At 42.5% G+C, this 21,349-nt stretch overlaps 1 protein-coding gene and 1 long non-coding RNA gene across 2 annotated transcripts in view; one reads left to right on the top strand and one right to left on the bottom strand.

Annotated features, from left to right (window-relative positions):
• CFAP54 (cilia and flagella associated protein 54) overlaps nucleotides 1-21,349 on the top strand; it is a 395,393-nt gene that overhangs the window by 340,217 nt on the left and 33,827 nt on the right. The window contains exons 62-63 of the mRNA XM_056574483.1: nucleotides 2,078-2,219; nucleotides 5,595-5,774. Coding sequence (XP_056430458.1) covers nucleotides 2,078-2,219; nucleotides 5,595-5,774 — 322 coding nt within the window. The remainder of the gene's footprint in view (nucleotides 1-2,077; nucleotides 2,220-5,594; nucleotides 5,775-21,349) is intronic.
• The window catches only part of LOC130369347 (uncharacterized), a 73,468-nt gene that overhangs the window by 51,346 nt on the left and 773 nt on the right, over nucleotides 1-21,349 (bottom strand). The gene's annotated exons all lie outside the window — the stretch shown is intronic.

Below are 21,349 nucleotides of genomic sequence, written 5' to 3'. Positions count from 1 at the left end.
CTGTACAGCTTGTAAAAGATTTTGTCTTTTTTCATGGAAACAAGTCTTTGAGATATTAGTCTGCTGGCAGTATAAGCAGCAGCTGTTCGTGTACAGGGTCTCCTGGAAATTTTATGATCACACCAGATTTTATGGGTTGGCATAATATCCTATAATCAGATTTGTGAACATTACAGGGGAAAACCTGTTTTCCTTTTTACTATATCTAAACATTATTTAGTGCTGTGGTGCGCTAGGAATGGGAACATTTGTCACAAGGAAGATTTCCTTTTTCACTTTTTTCTGCCCTGCCTGATAGATAGCAGGTGAAAATAACGGGTTCTTTTCTGCCATGCATGGACTCTGATATGAATACTGACTTTGTCTCAACCTGAGTAAAATAATTTGTATTAAAGTAACACTTTTTATTACTCTGAATTTGCAAGTTTACCAATAAGGTTGTGTTTATTTAGCATTCTAGAAACATCTTTATTTAGCAGTAATTCATCAGAATTCATTTGTTACAAAGAAACCCTGTGCTTAGAATCGTAATTGTTAATTGGAGTTGTGATATTTTGGATAATAAATAAACCCACAAGAGCTTAACACTGCCTGTTGAAACAGTCAATCTTCTTGACATGTCACAGAGATGGGCAAACACTTGAAAATGCAATAAACCCATCTTCTTTTAGCTTGGAGATCTCCAGATTCCCAAGCTAATATAAATAGCCTTCCATGGCAATGTTTTCAACAGGCTATAGTGTGCCTTAAAGTGAATGCTCACCTTTTGTTTTTTTTTAGATGTAACAGTTTAGGCAGTTGAATTTCTTAATGTAATTATCCAGCGGCAGTGGTCATGGGTCCAACTAATTCACACTCTTCTCTTATATAAAAAGACCACATGCCCAGTAAACCCCCATATGAATACCTCTTAGGGTGTATCTTTTAAAAAATGGGTCACTTCTGGTATGCAGCATTGTTCTGCCAGCTCCAATCCTTTGTGGGCATGGAGTAGGGCCTATAAATCCTGAAAGCCAAACAGTGCTTCCTCCTGGGTCCCACGTTGGGGCACAGCAACAAAATAAAGGGTATTGCCTAACATGGGACAAACTTGTAATAAATGTTGGGATGCATGTTCTCCATTTCAAAAGCTATGTATGAAAAATATGTCCTACAAACAATGTATTTACTTCTGACTGTGCAGTGTTGTTTTGCTAGCTCCCTTCCTTTGAAGGCATGAAGTGGGGCCTATAATTTATTTAGCATAAAATGCTAAACAATGAAGGGTATTTGTTTTGTTTTGTTTTTTTATTCTTCTACCTCTCTAGTTTGTAGGAAATGCCTTGTACTATTTTCCAGTAATGTGTTCGTTTTTGGATAGGACCAAATGAAAGTTATATGTTCACGTTTTATTAAATGGAAATCAAAGCACAAAAATAAAACAGGTGGTTTTGGTTACTGAGGTGGTAAATAAGATGCACTGACTGAGTAAAGGACAAGTTCTTAGACTTATGCCAACATCCATTAAGCAACAAATTATTTTCTAAAAGAAACAGCAGATTGTGTTGTGAGATTGATAAGAAATACTGTTTAGCCTCAAAAAAACATGTTAAACATTGTTCCATGGAGTTATGTCTATATTGCTAGTGCAGTGAATGATATGGGTCCAATGATCTTTGTGATTAAGCAAAGAAAAAATGATGAGATTGTACACAGCATGTACTATTAAAAAGACAGCAGAGGTATCACCATGAATACAGTCTTGATGAGAAGTAATGTTGGATTATAAAAACGATTGCTAACTAGAGACAGGAGTTACAGTCCCTGTCAGGAGAAAGATATTACCTTTCTTGTACACTGCCAGTAAATTGCTCTGGGCAGGAAAGTTCAGAAGCATTGTGAAATCTTAGCCTCTCCAGAAAGAACATTAACAAACAGAAAATGACCTGTCTATCGAGATGTCGTGCTGTGAACCTCCTCTGTAAATTCATTACTCCTTTTAGTTTATCTAGTAAAATAAGTTTGCGTTAAGCTAACTAATTTTCACTTTTTTTAACTTTGTTATGTTGTTTTATACATGTTTTTAATATGTCTATAGGTTGCTGATGCCACAATAGCATATAAACAGTTAATTGGAGAAATGGATGTTATTGAGCAGGCTACAAATGCCCAGTTGCACCAGCACATCCCAACATTTGCTTGTATGGATCTTTTAGCAACTTACAAGAAATACTTTCAAGGTATGTACAATGGGGGACATTTATTATTGTTTGCTTTGGTAAGCAAGTTCTGTAGGCATTTTTTTGCTTATGTGCTAAATATATTGCTCAAAAAAATAAAGGGAACACTAAGATAACACATGCTAGATCTGAATGAATTAGTCATATTAAATACTTTAGTCTTTACATAGTTGAATGTGCTGACAACAGAATCACACAAAAATTATCAATGGAAATCAAATTTATCAACCCATGGAGGTCTGGATATGGAGTCTCCCTACAACGCCAGGGCATGCTCCTGATGATCTGGCAGATGGTCTCCTGAGGGATGTCCTCAAAGACCTGGACTAAAGCATCCGCCAACTCCTGGACAGTCTGTGGTGCAACGTGGCTTTAGTGGATGGAGCGAGACATGATGTCCCAGATGTGCTCAATCAGTTTCAGGTCTGGGGAACGGGGGGCAGTCCATAGCATCAATCCTTCCTCTTGCAGGAACTGCTGACACACTCCAGCCACATGAGGTTAGCATTGTCTTGTATTAGGAGGAACCCAGAGCCAACCGCACCAGCATATGGTCTCACAAGGGGTCTGAGGATTTCATCTCTGTGCCTAATGGCAGTCAGGCTACCTCTGGCAAGCACATGGAGGGCTGTGTGGTCCCCCCCAAAGAAATGCCACCCCACACCATTACTGACCCACCGCCAAACCGGTCATGCTGGAGGATGTTGCAGGCAGCAGAACGTTCTCCACGGCGTCTCCAGACTGTCACATCTGCCACATGTGCTCAGTGTGAACCTGCTTTCATCTGTGAAGAGCACAGGGCGCCAGTGGTGAATTTGCCAGTCTTAGTGTTCTCTGGCAAATGGCAAACGTCCTGCACGGTGTTGGGCTGTAAGCACAACCCCCACTTGTGGACGTTGGGCCCTCATACCACCCTCACGGAGTCTGTTTCTGACCGTTTGAGTGGACACATGTACATTTGTGGCCTGCTGGAGGTAATTTTGCAGGGCTCTGGCAGTGCTCCTCCTGCTCCTCCTTGCACAAAGGCAGAGGTAGCGGTCCTGCTGCTGGGTTGTTGCCCTCCTACGGCCTCCTCCACGTCTTCTGATGTACTGCCTTTCTCCTGGTAGCGCCTCCATGCTCTGGACACTACGCTGACAGACACAGAAAACCTTCTTGCATCAGCTCGCATTGATGGGCCATCTTGGAAGAGCTGCACTACCTGAGCCACTTGTGTGGGTTGTAGACTACGTCTCATGCTACCACTAAAGTGAAAGCACCGCCAGCATTCAAAAGTGACCAAAACATCAGCCAGGAAGCATAGGAACTAAGAAGGGGTCTGTGGTCACCACCTGCAGAATCACTCCTTTATTGGGGATGTCTTGCTAATTGCCTATAATTTCCACCTGTTCCACCTGTCTGTTCCATTTGCACAACAGCATGTGAAATTGTTCTCGATCAGTGTTGCTTCCTGAGTGTACAGTGTGATTTCACAGAAGTGTGATTGACTTGGAGTTACATTGTGTTGTTTAAGTGTTGATCAGTGTATTTATCATACTATCACAGGGGGTGGATACATTTGGAGCACATAAGCAAAACAAAAGTCACAGCTGAGACTTTTGTGAGACTTTTTTGCAATTTTTTAAATTTGCTCATGTGCGGGAGTTTTGTACTCCAGGTCAGACCTGGAGTAGACTTGCGACTTTTTTTTTGCCTATGTGCGACTTTCGCACATCATAAATACCTGACCACTGCAGAGTGAAAATGTAAATTTGCTTAGGTAAGGCTGTTTGTAACTTTTTGCTTACTTTTTGGCTAGAAGTCAGTCGTATTCTTCGTAGGGCTACACACATGCGAGTGCCTCTGGAGCCCAGTGTCTATTTTTTAAACTTACTCCCGGAAGGTCTCTCCAAACATCAGTTAAAATTGACTCTGCATACACTAACGGCTGTTAAGTGCCTATTAGCACAATGGTGGCAAAAAACGGAACCTCCTCCACTCCAGGCACTTATAGATAAAATCAGAGACATTGAACGTATGGAACTCCATTCGGCGATTATAGATAATACCCTGCCTGGCAACCGTGGGATATGGTGGACAATATCTCGTACTCCTCATAAACCTGACCCCCAAGGACCTTGCGGATTTCTTTTCTTTATATTTCCCTTTCTCTACTTACCCTTCTTTTCCTTTCTTATTATTCTCTTCTTTTCTACATGTCTAGTCCTACTTACTTTACATCAATGATTATAAGTTTGCTTGAAATATCACTTGATTTTGTATATATACCCATCATTATAGAGGAAATTCAGATGTTATTCTGATGGGATGCGTCTCATTTTGCTTAGATATAACTTTTTCTTTCACGAATATTCAGGTACTGTATCATAATCTTCTACTGTCTAGGCCTAGCGTCTCGTTACCTATGTGAGTTAGAATCTGCTACAGTCACCTTTGAGTCGACAATCATTAATGTCTCCATAATAGAATATCTATGTGATATGATTAATATGTCATTGAATTGTTAATAGTGACGGATATGTACTTTATATCTCAAACACTTTTGTGTATCTCTTATGTTGATGTTCTTGTTATATTTCTTAGAAAAATTGAAAATGAACAGTTATATAAAAAAAAAAAAAAAAAGTCTCTAAATACCTTGATAAATGTCCCCCAATGAGAGTTAAGGATACATGGTACTCACTCGTTATCTAAAAAACTGTGGTAAAAATGGTGTCAGTATAAAAAGCTAACCTATACATACAGTATGGTATATGGACTAACCTTGTCTTGTTAAGCTTATAGGGGGAGATTTATCAAAATCTGTCAAGAGGAAAAGTTGCCCAGTTGTCCATAGCAACCAATCAGATCACTTCTTTTATTTTTCAGAGGCCTTGTTAAAAATGAAAGAAGCAAACTGATTGGTTGCTATTGGCAACTGTTCAACTTTTCCTCTGGACAGGTTTTGATAAATATCCCCCATAGACACTGCTAGCTTCAACTTCTGCAATTCTTTCTAGAGGTTTTGGTATGGTTGCAGAGTTGCTTGCCATTTTTCCCCACAGGAAGACATTGAAGTAATGTTGAGGTCATGGTTTTCCCATAGTTTTCTCACTCTGTACTTTTCATCCTGAACCGCATGCATAAAAACAAAGCAAATAATGCTTAACACCACTACATGAATAGCTGCCTCAATTCTGCTGTATTTTTTTTTTTTAGAATCAGAAGTGTTGACAGTAGGGAGTCTGTTAGGAGGTGCCCACTGTAAACAAGAATGATAAACTAATAGTCATCCTAACATAACAATAATCATCGAACAAGTGACAGCCATTAATACCTGGGGAGTCAGATTGCTTCAAGCTCAGTACTTGTTCTTGTGATTGTTGTAATTCACAGATTGCTGTCCTACACTTGATCAACACAACTGTGCTGTCAAACAAGAACCTGCCTATGAAAGTCCTACAGATGGAAAAAAACGTGGTGGAGATAGTCTTCCTGTAGATACATTGTCTTGGGTCCATATCATTCGATATCATAATCACCTAATGAGACTTAAAAATCTGCTCACAATGACAGGTAATTAACGTTTTCCCATTTGTTTCTTTGTAAAGCCTAAATCATGTTGAATTGTCTTTGCCATCCATATACTGTATGATGTTAAGGTATAACCATGATTTAAGGTAAACTTTTGGAATAAGCACTATTTACGGACATGATAATGACTTGCATTCTGCATTTATCAGTTATTTAACCACTTAAAGACGCAGGGCATACCCATACGCCCCCATTCCCGTACGCCCTGTGCTTACTGGGATCGTTCAGCAGGCATCCCGGCATATCCCCCATATCAGCGATCGCAGCAGATCGCCAGTCAATTCAGACCAGCGATCTGCGGCGATTCTGTTCCCCATATCGTGATCACTGGTAAATACAAACCGGCAATCTGCGGCGATTCCCATGCGCGTCCCAATGACCCGGAAAAGGAGAGTGACCAGTGGTGTAATATACACCACCAATCACTCTCTGTACTGTACTGGTAGATGGCAGTGTTGCCACCCCCCCAGTACAGCTGTAATTGGGCGGCCTTAATGACCGCACCAATCACGGCAGTATGGGGAGGAGGGTGAAGGAGCATGTCGCTCCGTTCTGCCCATAACACATCTGTGAGCTGGTGAGCAGGATGGAGCCCCGTGCTGCCATCTCTCCCCCACCTCAGAAGAAAAAAAGTGCTTTCAGCACTATTTTTATTATTTTTTTTTCCGTATCGTCTGTAGGTGTCCGTAGCACCTTTAGCTGCTTGACCCCAGCCCTACAGGGTCGCTGCGGTCTGCCCCCCAGTGTTTTTTTTTTTTTGCTAAAGCCCACTCGTCGTTCTTTTGTGGTGAAGGTGCTTTTTTGGGGATTAAAACATCTTTTTTCTTATTATATTTTTTGCACCTATAGGCAGTCCGTGCCACCAGTAACATGCCTGTGCTGTGTGAACGGACCATACCTCTGTGTGTGGTCTGCCCCACCGCTGTTAGTGATCAGCGTTTTTTGAGGTTTAGGTGGGTGCTTTTTTTTCGGGTTTTAATCGTTTTTTACATTTTATTTTTCGGAGATTTTGTGTGGGGGTCTGTGTACGCACCACCAGCCACTGTTCTGAGATGAGTGTCCAGACCCCCCACTGAGTTCTGTACTCCCTGCCACCACCAAGCGCTAATCAATGTGCACACCACTGATTAGGTAAACTCTTTTTTTGGCACAGGGTTTGTTGCGCTACTTTTTTTTAAAGTTTCGTTTTCTTTTTTTTGTTTTATAAAATATTTTTGTATTTTTGTTCTTAGGACGGGTTAGTTAGTAGTTTAGGGCGGGTTAGAGCCTATTTGGGTAGGAAGTCTCGCACCACACCACATGCAGCACACACGCCAATAAAGTTTTCTCCCCACATATATACACTTCCAAATGTCTTCCAAATAAAAAAAAATAAAAACCTCTTTCCCAATACCCCTGATATCTTTTTTTCCCCAAAAAAATTGTCCATGGGACACAGAGTCAACAGCATTGGGGGTTTGCAGTTGCCTCAAATGCGCAGCGCTCTATCCCCACCTGAGCGGGGTGTGCATTTGAGGTAACAGAATAGGGACGGCCACGCACATCCCATTCCCAGAATGATGATTCAGAGCATAGGGTTTGGGGCGGGCATCATTTTTACTTTCGGTTATACTCTGGGTCATCATTCTGGGAAAATAATTGGCATATCAGTATTAAAATTGCAATTTTCATCCCCTCCGCCCCCCCCCCCCCCCAGTACATTTCATCCATTCCTGGAAAATAAATTTAGGGAACGCCTGTCTGTTCCAAATCTCCACTTCACCCATATACATCTTCCCTAGGGTGTGTGCTGTTTGTAATAGGCTCACATGTGGGTGTTCCTTTCTTGTATTTTCTTTCCTCTGAATGTATGTAACTGTTAGGTATGTAAGAAACATCGGCCTCAAATGCGAAGAGTTCTCGGTCATGAGCTCTGTCGTATTTCCAGACGACAGTTCGGAGTCACATGTTAGTTGTTCCCAGAATGATGAAACAGAGCATAGGTTGAAAATTGCAATTTTCAAAAGCTACCCTTCATCCATTCTCGGAAAATGAATTTAGGAAACACCCATGCGTTCAAAATGTCTTCTTTAACCGTATACCCATTCCTCAGGATGGGTACTTTCTGTAATGGTGTCACATGTGGGTGTTTCATTTTTGTATCTTCCTCTGAATGTATGTAACCGTCAGCTACTGATTTGCCATAGGCTTCAAATACAAACTGACCTCTATAACTTCTGAGCCTTGTTGTGCGCCCGCCCAGCACGTTACCCCATATGTGGATGTATTTCCATAATCAGGAGAAAAAGCCCTCCAAAATTTTTAACCTAATTTCTTCCATTACCCCTTGTGAAAATGTTAAAAATTGGGTAACCCCAGAATTTTAGTCTAAAAAAATCAAATTTTTCAATCTACAGCCCACTGTTCAAAAAACCTGTGAGGTGTGAGTACTCACTGTACCCCTTGTTACCTTCCTTGAGGGGTGTAGTTTCCAAATTGTGGTCACTTGCCAGGGTTTTAATTTTAGATTTTATGTCAGAACCTCAACCATTGCAGTGCAAAGCACCACTTTAGGCCTCAAATCTCATCGGTGCTGTCTCACTCCTAAGCCCTGTTTGGCACCCACATAGTGCTTTACCGCCATATATGGGGTATATTCTTATTCTGGAGAAATAGGGCTACAAATTTTGTGGAGCTTTTTTTCTCTTACTACTTGTGAAACAATAGTTAATACCAGCAATTTTGTATTAAAAATCTAATTTTTCACTTTTACGGCCCACTGTTCAAAAACATTTGAGGTATAAGTATTCACTATAACCCTTGTTACATTCCTTGAGTGGTTTAGTTTGCAAAATGGTGTCACATGTGTGGGGTTTCTGCTGTTCTTTCACATTGGGGGCTTTGTAAACGCACATGACCCCCAAATCAATTCCAAGAAACTATTCACTCCAAAAGCCCAATGGCGCTCCTTCTATTCTGAGCATTGCAGTGCGCCTGCAGAGCACTTTACATCCACATATGGGGTATTTTCTTTCTCAGGCAAAATTTCACTACAAATTTTGTGAGCCTTTTCCCCTATTACCCCATGTAAAAATGAAACATTTGGGGTAACACTATCAATATAGTTCGAAAAATCTAATTTTTTACTTTTACGGCCCATTGTTCAAAAAATCTGTGAGGTGTAAGAACTCACTGTAACCCTTGTTACGTTACTAGAGGGGTGTAGTTTCCAAAATGGTGTCACATGTGGGGGGTTTCTGCTGTTCTGCCTCCGTGGGAGGTTTGTAAATGCACATGGCCCTGACTTCAATTCCAGCTAAATTCTCTCTCCAAAAGTCCAATGGCGCTCCTTCTTTTCTGAGACCTGTAGTGCGCCAGCAGAGCACTTAATGTCCACATATGGGGTGTTTTCTTAATCGGGAGAAATTGGGCTTTAAATTTTGGGGTCCATTTTCTCCAATTACACCATGTGAAAATGAAAAATTTGGTTGAGGTTCTGACATAAAATCTAAAAAAAAAAAATCCTGGCAAGTGACCACAGTTTTGAAACTACACCCCTCAGGGAAGGAAACAAGGGGTACAGTGAGTACTTACACCTCACAGGTTTTTTGAACAGTGGGCCGTAAATTGAAAAATTAGATTTTTTTACACTAAAATGCTGAGGTTACCCAGGAAATTTTGAACACATGGGTGTTTCCTACATTTTTTTTCCAAAAATGGATGAAGGGTAGCTTTTAAAAATGGGAGGTGTAAGTACTCACTGTAACCCTTGTTACGTTCCTCGAGGGGTGTAGTTTCCAAAATGGTGTCACATGTGGGGGGTTTCGGCTGTTCTGGAACCATGGGAGGTTTGAAAATGCACATGGCCCCCCGACTTCAATTTCAGCAAAATTCTCTCTCCAAAAGTCCAATGGCGCTCCTTCTGTTCTGAGACCTGTTGTGCGCCAGCAGGAAACTTAACGTCCACATATGGGATGTTTTCTTAATCGGGAAAAATTGGGCTTAAATTTTTGGGATCCATTTTCTCCTATTACCCCTTGTGAAAAAGAAAAATTTTAGCTAACACCATCATTTTAGTAATAAAAATCGAATTTTCCATTTTCACGTCCAACTTCAACGGAAAGTCGTCAAACACCTTTGAGGTGTTAAGGCTCACTATACCCCTTTTTACGTACCTTGAGGGGTGTAGTTTTCCAAATAGTTGCCATATGGGGTTTCTTTTGCTGTTCTGGCACCCTGGGGACTTGCCAAATGCAACATGCCCCACAAAAACGATTTCAGCTAAATTCTCTTTCAAAAAGCCAAATTTTGCTCCTCTCTTCTGAGCATTGTAGTGCGCCAGCAGAGCAATTAACGTCCACATATGGAACGTTTTCTTAATTGGGAGAAATTGGGTTTAAAATTTCAGGGTCCAGTTTATCCTATTACCACTTTTGAAAAATAAAAATTTGGGGTAACACCATCATTTTAGCGTTAAAAATAAAATTTTCCATTTTTACGTCCAAATTCAACGCAAAGGCATCAAACACCTGTGAGGTGTTAAGGCTCACTATACCCCTTGTTACGTTCCTTGTAGTTTTTAATATAGTATGCCATGTGTTTTTTTTCTTGCTGTTCTGGCACCATGGGGCTTCCTAAATGCAACATGGCCCCCAAAAACCATGATAGCAAAATATTTTTTTTAAATCCCACAGTTGCTCTTTCCCTCTTGAGCCATGTTGTGAGCCAGCAGAGCACTTTATGGCAACATATGAGGTATTTCCACACTCGAGAGAAATTGGCCTAAAAATTTGGGGGGGGGGGGCTTTTTCTCCTTATACCACTTTTAAAAATGAAAAAAATGGGGCTACAAGAACATGTTAGTCTAAAAAATGCAGATTTTGATTTTTCTCCTCCATTTTGCTGCTATTCTTGTGAAACACCTAAAGGGTAAACAAACTTTCAGAATGTCTTTTTGAATACTTTGAGGGATGTTGTTTCTATAATGGGGTCATTTATGGGTTATTTCTCACAGAAAGGCCCCTCAAATCCACTTCAAACTTAACTGGTCCTTGAAAAATTCTGATTTAGAAATTTTCATGAAAAATTTGAAAATTGCTGCTATATTTTGAAGCCCTCTAATGTCTTCAAAAAGTAAAAACATGTCAACTTTCTGATGCCAACATAACGTAGACGTATTGTATTTGTGAATCAATATATAATTTATTTGGAATATCCATTTTCCTTACAAGCAGAGGGTTTCAAAGTTAGAAAAATGCTAAACTTTCTACATTTTCATAAAGCTTTGGGATTTTTCACCAAGAAAAGATGCAAGTAATGACAAAAAATTTACCACTATGTTAAAGTAGAATATGTCACGTAAAAACGTTCTCGGAATCAGAATAAAAGGTAAAACCATCCGAGAGTTATTAATGCATAAAGTGACAGTGGTCAGAAATGCAAAAAAGGGCTTAAAGGGGTTATCCAGCATAGAGTGATTTTAGTACGTACCTGGCAGACAGTAATGGACATGCTTAGGAAGGATCTGCGCTTGTCTTGGGGCTAAATGGCTATGTTGTGAGATTACCATAACACTGTGGCTAGCTGTTGGTGAACTAGTATTTCCTGTTTGAATTTTCTTTTCCCTTACATCCTAACCAGCAGCACAAGTCGGGGTGTTCTGCCCCTGTGAAGCTGGCAGGACGGTGGAATTTTTAATTCCGCCCAAGTAATTAAACATTTATTAGTACCCCATATAAGGCCTCCTCCCTTAGGCCACATTGCTTTTTTTCTGTCCTGTGCGGACAGCAGGACGGTGCAGGCTCTGCTACTTTTTTAACAGAGCCTGCATGGATCCCTCTCCCCTTCTTTCTTTAGGGGAGAGGTTTTTTTATATATAATTATTTTTTTCTATCTTGCAGCCTTATGGCTGCCTCTCTTTGACTGCGGGACAGCGTTCTGTCCCAAGCTTGGTGGATTCCGCGACTTCGGTCTCAGACCGAAGTTGCGGGAGTTGGCGTGAGCGGCGCTGTGCGCCCCTCCTAACTGTTTGGGGTCCGCTGATCCCTCTGTGTTTGGGCTAAGTCCGCCCTTACCTTATTCAGATGGCAGCGCCGTCTGTGTCGCTCCATCGCGGCAGCGGCAGCTCCATGGACCGGAAGTGCGTCGTCTGACGACTTCCGGTCCGGCGTCTGCGCTTCTAAGCGCAGATTACCTTAATCTCTAGGATTTTTTGCAAATCCTGTGTTGTATGTGCCCCTTCCAAGTGAATTGGATGTTTTGCACGGTATTGTGCATCACATCCTGTAGGGGCGGGGCTTAACTTAAACCTAGGCGCCCATTCCCCTATAAAAAGCAGCTGGACCATTAGTGTGTCTCTTGCTGCTACCTTAGCTGGAGTACTTGCACTGGTGTAAACCTCTGCTATACCTTGGGTGTTTTTTGCTAGTGCAAAACTATTTACCTAATAGGTATTTATTTTGTAGGTTGCGCTGCAACAGGTTGAGGTAGAATGGTTTCTAACCCTTTGATTTCTTTTCTCTTAGACAATGTCTACTCCTTCCTTGAGTGACCATTTGTCTGGAGGTCGCAAATCCGCCTCTAAAAAGCGTCATTTGGCATGTGCTGATTGCGGCACCCCGCTACCGGATGCCTATGAGTTTAATAGGTGTCCTGGGTGTCGTCCACCTGCTAACCCTGCGGAGCCCACTGTCCATGACATGTTTGTATGGATGAAAGAGTTTATGGGCAATTCTATCTCAGAAATAAAGAATTCGTTAGCTCCCAAAAGGCCTAGAACCTCATCTAGCCCTCCTTCGGTTGTAGAAGACCCCGCCATGTCAGTGGGAGATCAGTCGGAGCTATCTGTAGAAGAAGTAGTCTCTCAACCACTTTTTCCAGTAGAGAAAATTCAGGGATTACTTAGATCCATCCGGTCAGGGGACCAGGATGTTGATCAGGGGGAAGCCTCAACATCCACCGCTAGGGAACCTTGGGTTTTCAAGGTGGATGATACCCTCAGGAAAATAATGAAAACCGAATGGAAACATCCGGTCAAGCCGGCAGTTCTCACCCGGAGGTTCAGACTCATGTACCCATTGCCGGAAGCTGAATTAGATTCCTGGGTTCCTCCACCTAAGGTCGACATGGCGGTCAATAGACTATCTAAGAGGGTCCTTGTTCCAGCGGAAGATGGAAGCAACCTTCAGGATCCCCTTGATAGAAAGGTGGACTCATTATTGAGGCGCAGTTACACTGCAGCTTCAGCTTCTGCTACTGTGGCTATCGCTTCTAACGAAGTTGCTGAATTCGTGAAGGATAGAGTTCTACGGATCCAGTCCGAGATTGAGGGAAATATTGCCAGGGAAGATATCCTGGACAGTTTTAAAACATTTCTTCTAGGAGTGGACTTTCTCTGTGAATCGACCCAACAGCACCTCAAGCTTGCGGCCAAGTCTATGGGACTTTCTTCGGCTAGTAGGCGCCCCTTATGGTTACGCCCCTGGATGGCGGACAATACCTCCAAATTTAATCTCTGTGGAATGCCTCTTGAGCCCAATTGGCTTTTTGGGTCCGAATTAGACCGCATCATGGAGGGATATGCGGAAAGAAAAGGGAAATCCTTACCTGTCCAATCCTTTCGGAATAAGGGCAGCGCCAGGGGAGGGAGGTACCAGGGCTCTTCCAGATCCCAAAAGCGCCAGTCCAACCAGAAGCGTAGAGGGGGCCGTGGTAAAGATCGCAAAGCCGAGCTATGACTATTCTATAGAACCCACCAACGTTTCCCCTCTCCCTTCCCTTCTATGTCAGGTAGAGAAGTCATCTACCGATCCCCCTCCGGTAGGAGGTCGTTTAAGTTTATTTCTTCCAGCTTGGATGAAAGAAATCCAAGATCCTTGGGTACTGGATGTTATCCAGTCGGGTTACAAAATAAAGTTTACGTCCCCTCCTCCAAAAAAATTTGTGTTAACAAAACTACTCCCTCAGCCAAAGCAGGCTATTCTAGAGAACTCTGTTCTCCAATACATAGAAAAGCAGGCTTTGGAAGACGTTCCCCCCGATCAAAGGGGTTCAGGGGTATACTCCCCGATTTTTCTGGTGCCGAAACCGTCGGGCGACTGGCGTATGATCATAGATCTGCACTATTTGAACCGGTTCATAAGGAAAAGAAGGTTCAGGATGGAGACCATTCGCTCTGTCATCAGCATTCTGGCCCCTCTAGATCTTATGGTTACTATCGACCTGAAGGATGCTTACCTTCATGTTCCTATTTTTCCTGCCCACAGGAAATTCTTGAGGGTTGCTGTCTCCATAAGAGGTGTGGTAAGGCATTTCCAGTTTGCTGTTTTGCCCTTCGGCATCACTTCTGCTCCCCACACCTTCACAAAGGTGGTGGCTCCGGTAGTCTCTGCCCTCAGACTAAGAGGCCCGAAGTCCGAGCATCCCTCAGATGGTGGAGGGATCTGACAGATGGGAAGTCCTTGATTCAACCTCGTTGGATCACTTTTGACAACGGACGCCTCCCTTCTGGGCTGAGGAGCCCACCTGGACGAGATTCCGGTACAAGGTACCTGGACCCCTCAGGAGAGACTTCTCTCCTCCAACATGAGAGAACTGAGGGCAGTTCGTCTAGCTCTCCTCCACTTCGCGCCTCTTGTTTTAGGGAAGGCGGTAAGAGTCCGGTCAAACAACACCACTGTAGTGGCTTACATCAACAGACAGGGTGGCACGAAGTCCCAAGTGCTCCTCAAGGAGACCGGACTGATCCTCTCTTGGGCAGAGCTCAATCTAACCCACCTTTCTGCAATCCACATCAAGGGGGATCTCAATATAGTGGCAGATCGTCAAAGTCGCGGACTTCCGGTCCAAGGAGAATGGTCCCTGAACGAAGACATCTTCAAGGAGATAACCCTAAGGTGGGGTATGCCAGAGATAGATCTCATGGCAACTCGTCTGAACGCCAAGGTGAACAAATTCTGCTCTCTTTACAAAGAGGACAATCCAGTGGCGATAGACGCTCTGTCCATTCCATGGAGGTTCAGGCTGGCCTACATATTCCCTCCACTTTCCATGATACCGAAGGTATTGATGAAAGTCAGGCAAGACCAGACTTCAGTGATTGCCATCATACCATTCTGGCCCAAGAGGTCCTGGTTCACCCAACTCATGAGGATGAGTCAGGGGTGTTATTGGAGGCTTCCCCACGTGCAGAACCTTGTGTCTCACAACACAGGCTCCTGCCTAGATCTGAGGAGACTCAATCTGACAGCCTGGAGATTGACAGGACCCTACTAAGTAGTGGGCTTCCTGCGGAGGTCTTGAGAACCATTGCACACTCTAGAGCAGAGTCTACAAATAAGGTCTATTCCAGGATAAAGAAGATTTTCCTTCAATGGTGTGCTACGAAAGAGGTAGTAACCTCAGATCCTCCTCTCTCTGCAATACTACGGTTTCTTCAGGATGGCCTTGACAAGGGTCTTAGCCCATCCACTCTAAAGGTACAAGTCTCAGCACTCTCTGCCTTTTTAGGCAGGTCCTTATCACAAGAATCTCTAATCAAAAGATTCCTTAAGGGAGCTGAAAGACTTAAACCTACAGTTCTCAGACCCATTCCCAAATGGGATTTGCCTACCGTTGTTAAGGGGTTATGCTCTCATCCCTTTGAACCGCTAGAAGAAGTCGACTTTAGGTATTTGTCCCTTAAAGTCACCTTCTTATTGGCCATAACCTCAGCCAAAAGGGTTGGCGAGCTTAAGGCCCTTTCGGCCCTTGAGCCTTATACATTGTTTCTCCAGGACAGAGTCCTGTTGAGATATTTACCCACCTTTGTTGCTAAGGTTCCGACGTTTTCCAACACCAACCAGGTCATATCCCTTCCAGTTCTGTGTCCTAATCCAGCCTCTCCCGAGGAAGTGGCTGACCACACTCTGGACATCTCAAGAATTATCAGAGTCTACATCTCCAGAACTGAAGAATTTAGAAGATCGGAGCACCTTCTTGTTTCCTTTTCAGGGAAGAACAAAGGTCTTAAAGCCTCTAAACCCTCTCTGAGTAGATGGATTAAGGAGGCAATCCAGGAGGCCTTTGTAGCCCAGGACTTAACTCCTCCTGCCTTTGTTACTGCCCATTCTACTAGGGCAGTCTCTACTTCCTTTGCAGAAAGGAAAGTTGTTCCTCTAGAACAAATCTGTGCGGCTGCCTCCTGGGGCACCCATAATACGTTTATTAGTCATTACAGGGTTAATGCCAAACGATCGGAAGAGTTGGCCTTTGGGCAATCAATCCTAAGTGCCACTCTGCCGTAGTCCCTCCCTATTTGTGTTGTTACTTGCTAAGTCCCCACTTGTGCTGCTGGTTAGGACGTAAGGGAAGCGTTAATTTTTAACGTAAATTTGTTTTCCCTTAGTCCTAACAGCAGCACACAAATTTCCCGCCCGTATATTTTTGTTTGTTACTTGTTATAAAGCAATGTGGCCTAAGGGAGGAGGCCTTATATGGGGTACTAATTAAATATTTAATTACTTGGGCGGAATTAAAAATTCCACCGTCCTGCCAGCTTCACAGGGGCAGAACACCCCGACTTGTGCTGCTGTTAGGACTAAGGGAAAACAAATTTACGTTAAAAATTAACGCTTTTTGCCTACAAATCCCAAAATTCCATCTTCCTCCCTCCCACACATCAGCCACCCCACCCATTGAAACATAAAAGAGCTGGATCCATTCAAATAAGTTTGGTTTTCAATCAGGGTGCCTACATCTGTTGCATTAGTTGCAGATTGATCCCTCCACCCATTGAAGCAGACAGGCTCCCTGCCATCAGCTGACTAGTGAGTCAGGTCTTGGCCGCACTGCAAGCTGGGAAAAATCAGCAGTCATTTTGTATGCTGGGAAAAATAAATATTAGAGTGAAAATCACAGAAGAATTGTGAGAAAACCGTTACACACAGGTACAGACACTATATTATGAACTATACTAACTTTACAGCCCCTGTAGCATAGTCGAATAAAAAAAAAAATCCTGGAATACCCCTTTAAGGGGTTAATTTGTTTTTTCCTCAACAGGTTCCATATCTAATTGTCAATTTTTCCTCAGCTGTACAGTGGGTAGAGACTAGTTGGTATCATTTTCCCCTACATTATACACATAAGATAGGATCCTGCTCCCTCTTATAATTATAAAGGGTGACTCAAAAGGATAGTGCAAAAGTAAAGGTCTGTACTTAAAGTAACATCAGTGGTAAATGACTTAGTTGCCTATAGTTATCTTTCATTTTTAAGGGCCAAATTGGAAATGTGCTTACATTGTGTGACAAAAGATTGCAACATCGAAGCAAGAAAACGCTTTTGGCGTGTTGGAATTGGGTCTTGTGTGACAGTACACAAAACTTTCAGAATCAATTTGGTAAATGTAGCCCTCATAGATAAATGGTTTATGTCAAATGTAACAGGACTGTGTATCTCCACATTTACATTTGGAAGTTTTCTTAATTAAACTTAAAGGGGTTCTCCGGTGCTTACACATCTTTCCCCTATCCAAAGGATTGGGGATAAGATGCCTGATCGCGGGAGTCCCGCAGCTGGGGACGCCCGTGATCATGCACGAGGCACCCCGTTTGTAATCAGTCCCCAGAGCGTGTTCGCTCCGGGTCTGATTACGGGCGATTACAGGGCCGGCGGCGTGTGACGTCACGCCTCCGCCCCCCGTGTGTAGTCACGCTCCGCCCCTCAATGCAAGCCTACGGGAGGGGGCGTGATAGCTGTCACGCCCTCTCCCGTCGGCTTGCATTGACGGGCGGAGTGTGACGTCACACGCCGCCGGCCCTGTAGTCACCCGTAATCAGACCAGGAGCGAACACGCTCCGGGGGCTGATTACAAACGGGGTGCCGCGTGCATGATCACGGGCGTCCACAGTTGCGGGACTCCCGCGATCAGGCATCTTATCCCCTATCCTTTGGATAGGGGATAAGATGTGTAAGCACCGGAGAACCCCTTTAACTGGAACCTTGAATCCCCACACAGAAAACCACGATTTAGCAATGTTGTGCTGGCCTCCATGATTGTCAGATCGAAGCTGTGACTTATTTCTGTGGAGCTACATAAAGGACTCAGTGTATCTGCCCTCCCAGCCACAAGATCTAAACAACCTAAAACAATGTATTACTGAAACAGTTGAGTGCATATCCCCGAGGCTATACAGGCACACGTGTGGACAAAACTGGACAACCGCCTAGACATCTGCTGGGTCACCAATGAAATTCACCTTGATAAAACTTAGTGTGTCTTTTCATGTTAATACATTTGGGTTATGTTATGCACCATCCTTTCGACTCACCCAGTATTATATTCCCAGAAGCAGGATCAGCGTAGAGGACATTAAATAACAGTACTATGAAGTAAGTCCAACCCAGGGATTAGACAGTTGAAGGTGAACCAAGCCCTTGTTGTGCTTCCCGCAAAACATTGTGCCAAACAGCTTGGTGCCTGTAGATAGGCCATTAAAGTGAAATGCTCAGAAAACCCCTTTTCTCTATTAATATAAATTTACGGGATAAAATGTAAAGGATGAATACTCTTTTTAACGAGTCTTTGTTGTTCATTGCCTGTAGTCTATTGCTAACCATTCTGTGTCCTGATCTAACATATACTGTTTTCATTAGTGTCCCTATGATTTGTTACTCAGCTTTCCACAGGAATTGAATAACATAAATATCTATATTATTATGTATAAAGACTCCTTGATTCTTCCTACTGCTTTGCCATTGCAAAATATCACAACAATTCTGGTAGTTTTTTATGGATTGCTGTAACAAAACATAAATCACAAAGCAATACATTTGTTGTCTAAAAGAGATTTTCGAAAACATGGTTTGGTTACTTAAACCATTCAGAGTGGTTACAAGGTGATTTTTAGGCACTCACTGCTGTTAATTAGCTCCTGAGAACCCCTTCATACATGCACTGTTGAGGTATTTCTCATTTTCTCCATTTCAGGGATTGGGATCAGACCAAGACTGTTTGCCATTAGTATACACTGTTACTTTCTGAATTACTTGTCTGTCCCATTACAGCACAGCACTTACTCCTTAATTCTGTGCCATGACATAATGTTGTGTAAGTGCAGTGGACTGAACAAGTCTGGCACTGTGCTGGGGAATACACACAGCTCATTTGCACATAAACTCACAGCTCTGCTACACCCATACACAGCTCTGCTGCACCTATTTACATTTACTGCTTTGCAGCACATACATACACAGTTCTGCTGAACACAAACACATTGATTCACATCATTACAAAACAAAGTACATACATACGTTAAATACATATTCTTTAGTTCTTTTCTCCTGATTGATCACATGCTTGTGAAATTAAAAGTCAAAAAATCAGAAACCATAGTGGTGACCCACCTCAGCCACTGAATGGCTGAACAGGCCTCTCGTGAGTTGAAACGGGAACATAAGCATTGGGCAACCTCTTTAACCTGTTTCTAGATTTTGGTGGTATTATGTCCTAATTGCATTGTTCAGTAAGCAGTCAGCAGCTGCTGCTGGTTGTAGTATAAATTTAATGTCTGTTGCAGTGGTCAGGATCTGTTCAATTAACTTGGTCAATTAACCTCTTAGATTGTGGTATCTTAAGAGTTCGACAGTGGGAGGGAGAGCATTGTAGAAGTGTTAAAATGGTTACATTTTTTCTTCCCTTATTGGACAAAAACAGTCCAGCCACAACTTTTTTTAGACAAGCAAATGGCCACTTGGCCAATAACTGGCTTAGGTGTGTCACCAAAGTGATAAACAGCAAAGGGACCATGCACAGTCAATAGTGGGGTTCAGGTGGGATGGTTTATGTATGGACAACCTCATTGAAATAAAATAGGTTTAGGATATATTTGTATTCACTACAACTATTATAACCTGTAGAAAAACATAACACATTTAAACTGCATCATATAAGGTGTTGTATTTTCAAAGTCAAACGATAGTGGCAGAAAGGTACAAACTTATTTATACAGCTATGTCATACAGCTATGTCATTGGAAAACATTTAAAAATCTATATACATTTAATATTGCTGTAATTATAATGTCCCATTAAATAGAGATTATATATTAAATAAATATTGTTTCTACAGCATGTTGCATGGCATAAACATAGAAAGCAGAGGTAGATTTTCATTTTTTTCATTACCCCTACCAGAAATTAGTAGATACATGTCCCTTATTGATGAAATTCCCCTTGGAATCAACTGCCTGCCTGTCTCCATTTGGATCACAGTTTCCCTGTAAATATGCATGTTCAGGGTTGTTTTCAAAGCAGTTTTGGGGTCTTTTAATTAATTTTTTCCATACTCTAGTCCACCCTAGCATACCCTTGCATAACCTACATTTGTGACTTCTCATATCCTTACTCTTAAGATTTAAGCGGTATATGTGTCGGTTACGGTAAGCCAGAAAACGGGAAGTTCTATCGGGGTGCTTCTCCAGACAGGATGTAAAACTCCAGTTTCAGGCGTAATCAAAAGATCTTTATAGCGTATTTTAAGTTTTATATTGCATTTGGTAACTTATGGATTTGACCTTGTCAGTGCCGTACGTATCACGGAGACCCAGAACTGTTTCTCTTGTATACCTTTTCAATGCTCATTGTCTATCATATTTTTACCTGATGAAGAGCCAGGTCTGGGCTAGAAATGCTGGTTTTGCATAGTTTACTATCCAATAAAGATCTTTTGATTACACCTGAAACTTGTGTTTAACATCCTGCCTGGAAAAGTGCCTTGATAGAAGTCGCCATTCTGTGGCTTACCGTAGCCGACACATATACCACTACACTACACTACACTGGACAAAATAATTTGAAACCGGAGGGACCACGCGGCTGCTAACCACTCTTTACGTTTATGCTCATATAGGTGAAGTGCTCTGAGCTAAGGAGCCAATTTTATATTCCCACATATAACTGTACCCCATACAGTCTTCACAAAGTGTGCCCCTGTTTTTCTTTTTTTTCATTTGGCTTATAGTTCTCTTAACCCCTTAACGACGCAGGACGTATATTTACGTCCTGCGCCGGCTCCCGCGATATGAAGCGGGATCGCGCCGCGATCCCGCATCATATCGCGTCGGTCCCGGCGCTCATCAACGGCCGGGACCCGCGGCTAATACCACACATCGCCGAGATCCAGGCAGGAGCAGTCAAGCGCCGATAACACTGATCACAGGCGTGTTAATACACGCCTGTGATCTGTGTAAAAGATCAGTGTGTGCAGTGTTATAGGTCCCTATGGGACCTATAACACTGCAAAAAAAAGTTTAAAAAAAAGTGTTAATAAAGGTCATTTAACCCCTTCCCTAATAAAAGTTTGAATCACCCCCCTTTTCCCATAAAAAAAATAAAACAGTGTAAAAAAATAAATAAACATATGTGGTATCGCCGCGTGCGTAAATGTCCGAACTATAAAAATATATCATTAATTAAACCACACGGTCAATTGCGTACGCGCAAAAAAATTCCAAAGTCCAAAAAAGCGTATTTTGGTCACTTTTTATACCATTAAAAAATGAATAAAAAGTGATCAAAAAGTCCGATCAAAACAAAAA

Source organism: Hyla sarda, chromosome 4 (assembly GCF_029499605.1).
Source record: "Hyla sarda isolate aHylSar1 chromosome 4, aHylSar1.hap1, whole genome shotgun sequence".
Taxonomy (NCBI): Eukaryota; Metazoa; Chordata; class Amphibia; order Anura; family Hylidae; genus Hyla; species Hyla sarda.
The sequence above is the reverse complement of the archived record's forward strand: the minus strand, read 5'-3'. Positions and strand labels throughout refer to the sequence as shown.